The 8,264-nt window shown below is 38.8% G+C and overlaps 1 protein-coding gene across 2 annotated transcripts in view; it reads left to right on the forward strand.

The window, feature by feature from the left end:
• Positions 1 to 7,671, forward strand: part of EFCAB5 (EF-hand calcium binding domain 5) — a 163,097-nt gene extending 155,426 nt beyond the window's left edge. For both annotated transcript variants that reach the window (XM_045070255.1, XM_045070256.1), the window contains one exon: positions 6,779 to 7,671. In XM_045070255.1, the coding sequence (XP_044926190.1) occupies positions 6,779 to 6,972 (194 nt within the window). In that variant the 3' untranslated portion in view covers positions 6,973 to 7,671. The remainder of the gene's footprint in view (positions 1 to 6,778) is intronic.
• Positions 7,672 to 8,264: the final 593 nt, after the last annotated feature.

Consider the following 8,264-nt stretch of genomic DNA (forward strand, 5'->3'; position numbering starts at 1 on the left):
TAACCTATTTGGATGCTCCTTTTTCACTTTTTGTTTTTCCTGAATTAAATAATTAGCATATATGTGTGTGTGTGTGTATATATATATGTACATATATATAATTGCTGAATTGTCTTGGTGTTTCTTGATAATTCCTACCCCATCCACTTGTCTTTCCATCTAACTTCCCAAAAGGGAAATTTGGGGAAAAGTTTTATCAGATAACTTTTTTAGTTCCTTTTTTTTTTCTTTCTTCAAGACATCCATTCTAGAGATCATAATTCTCTTTCTATCTAGGATCTTCCTCCACTCCAAAACTGCTACTTGGCTGCCTTCCTGAAATTCATTCTGTTGCTATCATAGGAGTTTACTTTGTCTTGTTCAGAGGCAGCAGATCCCCAGTAGTTTTCTGAGAAAGCGTGGGTGAATGGTAAATTTTTTGAGCCCTTTCATGTCTGAAAATGTTTTTATTCAGCCCTCATATTTGATTTGTAGTTTGCCAGGGAACATAATCTTAAAGACAGTGCCTCCTTTTCTTTCTTGAGAAATGGAGATTATAATTCACAGAGCACAAAATTCACCAATATATAGTGTACCACTCAGTAATTATTAGTATATTCACAAGGCTTTGCAACTATCACCACTACCTAATTTTAGAATATTTTCACTCCTCCAAAAAAAGAAACCCAGCACCCATTAGCAGTTACTGTTCCTGGCCCCTCTCTATCACAGCCCCTAGAAATTGCATATAAATGGAGTCATACAATAGGTTGTCTTTTATATCTGGATTCTTTTGCTTAGCATTATGTTTCAGGATTCATCTTTGGTCTATGTATCAGTACTTTATTCCTTTTCTATGGCTGAGTAATATCCCATTATATGGTTATACCAAATTTTATTCATCCACTTATCAGTTGTTGGACATATGGGTGGTTCCTACTTTCTAGCTATTGTGTATAAAATGCTGCTGTAAGCATTTGTTTTGTGGGAGTGTGTGCTTTTAGTTCTCTTGGGTGTATGAGGAGGAGTGGAATTGCTGAGTCATATGAAAACTCTGTTTAACTTCTAGAGGAAGTAGCTACATTGTCTGAAGAAACTTGGAAACATCCAAGATTGTCTTTGAGATGTCTAAAGCCTTTCTGAAACCTGACACTATGCATGTGACCTCTTTGTTTTTGTTTTGTTTTGTTTCTTTCTAGAAGCTGGAGAATCACTCCCCTTCCCCCTCAAGACTGAAATTTCATAAGGCTATGCTTTGATATGCAGCTGTTTGCATCCACTGTTCTGAGCATTCACTGGGCCTTTTCTCTTTTGACACTCAGGTCCTTAAGTTCTGTGTGATTTCTCCCATGGCATCCCTGTTGCAACCGAAGGCTGTGCCCTCTTTGCACTGCACAAAGGTGCCCTGCTGAGGAGGTGGCTGGGGGCTGAAATCTAACCAGGATTCCATTTCCTCAAATGTGTGCCTTAGCTTAAGACTACGTCTGCTTAAAAAAAAAAAAAAAAAAAAAAAGACTGTCTGCTTAAAGAAAAAAAAAAAAAAGACTATGTCTGCTTAGAGGAGGGGCATCCTTTTCTTTCCACACCTTTTTCTGTTTACCAAGCCGGGCTCACAGAGTGCATTCATCCATGCTAGGTGTCTTTTTCTCATTTACATAAAGGTGACCCAGAAGTTGGTGGTGACCCCGCCCTCCCTTTTCTGTGTTCCTTCTTTGGAACTCCTATTATTCAGACATTGGCTCTCCTAGATGAAGTCTCTCAATTCCCTATATTTTCTCTCCTATTTTCCATCTTTTTGTCCCTTTGTTTCACTTGCCAAGACATTCTGTCAAGCTGATCTTCTAGTCTTATTGAATTCTTGTTTCTGCGTGTTTTAAGGTCTAAGAGCCTTGGTTCTCTAAATATTTCCTCCTCACAACATTTTGTTCATGTTTCATAAATGCAACATCTTCTCCCTCTGAGGGCATTAATGATAATTCTTTCTGGAAGTTTTCTTTTCCCTGTCGTTTGTCCTTTCTTTCTGTTTTAGTGTTTTGGTCTCTGCATCTCATCTCTACAACACACCACTGGACAACTTCCTCTCTCCAACACTAAAAATTTGTTTCTCAGGGAGGGTAACACAGTAGGTCTCTGGGCTGGGGGACATTAGACATGGTCGAGATGGAGAGTACCAGAGTGAAAACGGGGAAAGCATGAGAATGTTTACTGAATACAGAGACCTCTGTAAGCTTTCTCCACAAAGCTCCAGACAAAAAGGAGAAAACAGAAGGAGCAAATAACTGATACCTGTACCTTTGGGTGTAAGAAAAATATCGTGGAACTTTTATTTGTATTATTTTATCCCACCATTGCCTAACTTCTATGTTTTGTTTTTAAATATTTTAAAATAGGGGCGCCTGGGTGGCTCAGTGGGTTAAGCCGCTGCCTTCGGCTCAGGTCATGATCTCGGGGTCCTGGGATCGAGTCCCGCATCGGGCTCTCTGCTCAGCAGGGAGCCCGCTTCCCTCTCTCTCTCTCTCTGCCTGCCTCTCCATCTACTTGTGATTTCTCTCTGTCAAATAAATAAATAAAATCTTTTAATAAATAAATAAATATTTTAAAATAAATAACATAAACAAACATATATCGGGGCTCATGCTCAAACTTTGTTACTGATGGAGGCACATAGTCCAAAGAGTTCAGAGGCCACTGCATTAAACTATGAATGTTTGTAAATTGCATTGATTTCAATTCCCCACATTCGATTTATAGCTGTATCATGAAAACAAGCCAATACAATATGATGTACCATACAGAAATTTTTAAACTAATACACCCGTAAGAACTCAGTGTTCCGCGTAGAACAAAATTCTACCCAACTTCAGATAATTCAAGAAAACGTGTATTTTTACCTCCCCTCTTACCAGTGAGTCCTTCCTGATAAGCTGGAAGCAGCATATCAGACCATGTTAAATGAACAATGACATATTAAGTGCCCGACTACCATGTCAAATATGAGTTTTCTGACCCACATAAAAACTGAAATATGCACACACATGCCCTTTTAAGTAGACAATGTGGCCTGGACATTTAGCTCATTGCACATGGCAGTAATGTTAAGAGGTGGCATAGGGTATATAAAACAATAGAAAGAAAGGAACGAAAACTAAGAACTGATGATAAGGAGAGGAACATTCAAGAAATACTGCTGTTCTTGGGTTACTAGTTGAAAGGAGCAGTTACACTTTAATTTGGAACTTGGTGCTTAAATACATCATTATTTTTGCTTCACCCATTTTTCTAATTGTAATTCTCCCAAAGGATTTAACTCATCTAGTGTGAAAGCAGTGATCCATACAGGGAGTTTGAATTAGAACTACCCTAGAACATCCCGATGTCTTCAGCAAAATCAATTCCTTGTGTAAGTTTGATTAAACTAAAACCTACAAAAATACCATCAAATGTTTCTGAGTTGATAGGTTCATGAACAGATTCAAAGGTTGACCCAGCCATTCTTTTAGCTGAGATGTCTTCAATTAATCTACTACAACCTTCACCAAGGCAACGCAAAAAATATATGTAGAGTTTCTTATGGTTAGGAAAGAAACAAAAGTAGTGTATCTTCTTGAAGGAGTTATCACGTCCGTGCATTCTGTCGCCGGCCAAGCTGCACAAGCTGGCGTCTCTCCACCACAAGAGGGCAGTAGCGCTCAACCGTTGTCAATGGAAACCCCCTCCAGAGCCAAGGAGGCTTCATCAGAGAAAACGGTACCGCCAGTTGTTAACACATCAATCTCTCATTGGAAAACGCGGGCAAACAGGAACCACAGCCCAGAGAGGTCCAGAGCTTCTGTCCCCGGTAACAAAAAGACAGGAAATAAGCAAAAGGGGCTTGTGAAAGGGAGAGGCCTCCCTCCCCATCCTCATGTCCTGGAATCACCGTGGAGATGGCTGACTAGCTTAATAATGACTGCAGATAGGGGTCTGTTTCATTTGGATGTTCAGATAAGAACGCTGTGACAGGCATCTGTGGAACACGGCTCTTAATGGGGATTTGGGAAGGGCAGAATAAAAACTGATGGGTGCAGCAGAGCTGATAGCTCAGAAAATGAGTTAAGATTGATTTTAGGAATGAAACCTGGGATAAACTTTAGATTCATGACATTGGAACATTAAGATCATCAAAGTAATTTTTGCAGCACATAGCATTACCTTGTAAAGGTTCTAGGAAGTTAATTAGTACAAAAAGGGATCAGTTATAACAAATGCACCTCAGTATTTTAAGTATTTGTGTTCATTGGTCTAGTATTGCCCATACCTTGAGATGGATCAGGTATTTTTAATGTGCTTTCATGACCAGCAACTGTTTTTGTTTTTATTCATAATTGTCATTTATGATACTGAGCTATTATCTGGAAAGACTTTTAACATTTGAAAAACCTAACTTAATTTTTCTGTAATTTCTTGTCTCAGCATTTTTTGAACAATTACAATTTAGAGGAAAGATGGTGTTTCTGTGAGTGTTAAAAGAATTTTTGAAAATTGGACCCCTATGTTTTTTTAAAGATTTTATTTATTATTTGACAGACAGAGATCACAAGTAGGCAGAGAGGCAGGCAGAGAGGGGGAGGCAGGCTCCCTGCTGAGCAGAGAGCCCGCTATGGGGCTAGATCCCAGGACCCTGAGATCATGACCTGAGCCGAAGGCAGAGGCTTTAACCCACTGAGCCACCCAGGTGCCCCTGGACCCCTATGTTTTAAAGTCACCCTCAAATAAAAATGGAGACGTGAATATTTCCCGCCTTTTATGTGCCTTACTGTCTCATATTGTACCTTTTGTCATGGTCAAAACTTCAAAACAATAGAAAGGGTACATCTTTTTTTTTTTTAATAATGATTTTATTTATTTATTTGACAGACAGAGATCACAAGTAGGCAGAGAGGCAGGCAGAGAGAGAGGAAGGGAAGCAGGCTCCCTGCTGAGCAGAGAGCCCGATGCGGAGCTCCATGCGGGGCTCGATGCCAGGCTCGATGCCAGGCTCGATGCCGGGCTCAATCCCAGGACCCTGAGATCATGACCTGAGCCAAAGGCAGAGGCTTTAACCCACTGAGCCACCCAGGCGCCTCTAGAAAGGGTACATCTAATTCAGGGAATCTTGTTCCTTCGTAGAGAGAAAGGATAGAATACAGGGAAATAAAACGTGTTCTGTCATCCTAACAGATATCCAGGAGGGACACAATTGTCATTGTTGTTAATGAGCCATTGGATAGAAGATGATATTTAAAAACTCTTATTCAAATATAAGTATCATTTAATGGCTTATGCAACTCAAATTAGCAAACATTATTGAGTTAGGCACTGTGGCAGACAATAGGAGTAACAAAAATGAATAAAACGTCGAGCTGAGGATGAGAGTCACTGGAAAGAAGGAAGGTAATTAATATTTTTTAGCAACTACTCTGTAACAGATTGTTGTACATGTTTTCTCATTAATACTTGTAACAGTTCTGAGGTATCATCCCTGTTTTATGGAAGATGACCAGCAATTAAGTGGACGGCTCAAAGTCACAGAACTAGTTGGTATAGAGCCACGACTGGAACCCAGATCTGTTCAACTTTTAAAGCATAGTCTCTTTTTATTTGAGTCATTCTGTCTGAATATTAGTGATTGACTCCTGGAGAAAAGTAACTTTTATATCTGGTAGTTTAATAGTTTACAGTTTAACAAATGAAGCATCATGTTGTGCAGTCACTACATATCCTAAAATATATTTTGATTAGGAAATATTTTAAACATAGAAGTTAGAGGGGCACTGGCTGGCTCAGCCCAAAGACCACACAACTCTTGACCTCGGAGTTGTGAGTCTGAGCCCTGTGTTGGGTTTAAAGTTTACTTAAAGAAGAAGTAAAAAGTTAGAAACTTGTAGAGGTTACAGAGCCATATGCTATATTTAATCTTAGTATTATGTATGAGTCAGACACTTTTAAAGAAATAAAACATTACAGACACCGTTGAGACTTTCTACCTCTCCTTGATCTCATTCTCCTTTCTTCCTCTCTAGAGATAACACTATTACGAATTTAATGTTTATCAGTTTTATGCATGATTTCTTGCTTTGACTACGTGTTTATGAATCCATAAACAATATAATTTTACAGGGTTTTAAATTGTGTGGGCGCCTGGGTGGCTCAGTGGGTTAAGCCACTGCCTTCGGCTCAGGTCATGATCTCGGGGTCCTGGGATGGAGCCCCACATCGGGCTCTCTGCTCAGCAGGGAGCCTGCTTCCCTCTCTCTCTCTCTGCCTGCCTCTCTGCCACCTTGTGATCTCTGCCTGTCAAATAAATAAAAAATATTTTAAAAAATAAATAAATTGTGTTTTAATTGTATCCAAAAGAACATTTAAAAAATATTTTGTTTATTTATTTGAGAGAGAGAGATTGTACAGGAAAGAGGGGCAGAGGGAGAGGGAGAAGCAGACTTCCCACTGAGGAGGGAGCTCATGTGGGGCTGGATCCCAGGACCCCAGGATCAGGAACAAAGCCGGAGGCAGACGCTTAACTGACTGAGCCACCCAGGTGCCCCCAAGAACACATTATTTTACAACTTAATTTTTGTGATAATATGTTTTTGAGGTTTATCCACAATGGTCTATATACCAAGATTCATTTATCTGTTTTCTGATAATTGCATAAACAAAATTCTGCTATGGTTTTGACTCAAAGCATATCTGACAAACTTTCCTCATTATACTGAAATTTATATTTTAATAACAAAAGTACAAAACTATCCACACTAACTTTTTTTTTTCCTTGATACAGATCATTCTCGAATTGAAGTATGGGAATTTGGTAATACTGTTATCGAATACTTCTACCACTGGACACACATCTGTTTAGCTCTCATGGAGCTAAACAAAAAACCAAGTAGTACCCTTGTTCCCCCCTTGCCCTCCAAGACTGACTCCTGTGTGTATGCGAAGATGCCGAAGGGAAACGTGCCAGGGAAATGCTAGTGAATTAGTACTGTACTTGGGCTATTTTTGTCATGTTCAGTTTTGTTAACTCTAAAATATTTTCAACTGGAAAGGAGTGCCACATAGACATATTCTGCTCCTAGACAGTTACCTCAGCACTTTCTAAAACGAAAATGCTACCTAAGGAGAAATTTGATCTAAAAAATATCCAGTCAAGGTAGCCGTAACCAAATGTATGTTATGGAATATACTTAAAAGTTTCCTTTCAGTTTTAACTTTGCATCTGCCATGGCACTATTGTGGCTAATTGGGTAGAGTTATTTTCATTCTTTTAAGGTACAAAGTAAAGACTGAGGATTTAAGGGGGAAATGGTAGTTTTTACATTTACTACCAGATAATAAAGATTTTAAGAAATTAACTGAGAATTGTTTTTCTAATTTTTTCAGAGACTTAAGTGAGCGCCCCGCCCCCACTTTTCCCTCTCCACTTCCGACTCTTCCTCCCCACTCGTTTTGACAAGTTATTCCAATGAATAGAAATTCTTGTAGGAAGATGTCCATGACTCATGGAAAAAAGAAAACACCTTTCTTTTTATTTTTTAATAACAAAAACCTCTCAAGTTCAAGAACTGCAAAAAGAATTTATACTTATTTAAAACTTATTATTACAGCAAACTTTGCTGCTCTTTTGTGAGATTTCATCTTTGCAATAAGATATCTGATGAGAGTCTCTTTTTAATAAAAATTTGGGAAATTAAACTTCATTTTCTTTATTTGGTTGACAAAATGTGATGTGTTCCAAACATCTTATAATTTGAGATTGGAGGTCCCTTCTTAACCTTTTCTGATAAGATGGCAGTGTTATTACCAGTCCTCATCTCCTGGATGCCCAGTTTTAACCTGTAAGCCTATTTCATATTTGGAAGAGGGCTTTTGAGGGCATTTGCAACGACATTTCTAGGAACAATGTTCTTAAAGATATTAAACTGATAGCCACATATCCTGATGGCTTCAGAACAAGCTTGGCAAGTCCACTGTGCATACAAATGGCATTTTAGGCTGTGAGGAGAGAACATTTTTGCAGAAGGCTACCTTTTTAACCATTGTCGTGGGAATTAAGCAAACTAAATGGCATCTAGCTTAACTGAGAACAGATATACATTTGCCTGGATTTTAACTTGTTTGAAGTGTTTTCACACACAGTTCATTTGATCCTGTAAGGTAGTCAGTCTAATATCAGTTTAATATCATTATCTCTATAAGTTAGGACACAGGCTCAGAGTGAGTTGCTTAAGTCAAAACAGCTAGTAAGAAGCAGGGGGACCTAGCAT

This window comes from Mustela putorius, unplaced genomic scaffold (assembly GCF_011764305.1).
Source record: "Mustela putorius furo isolate JIRA1106 unplaced genomic scaffold, ASM1176430v1.1 tig00003962_pilon_pilon_pilon, whole genome shotgun sequence".
NCBI lineage: Eukaryota > Metazoa > Chordata > Mammalia > Carnivora > Mustelidae > Mustela > Mustela putorius.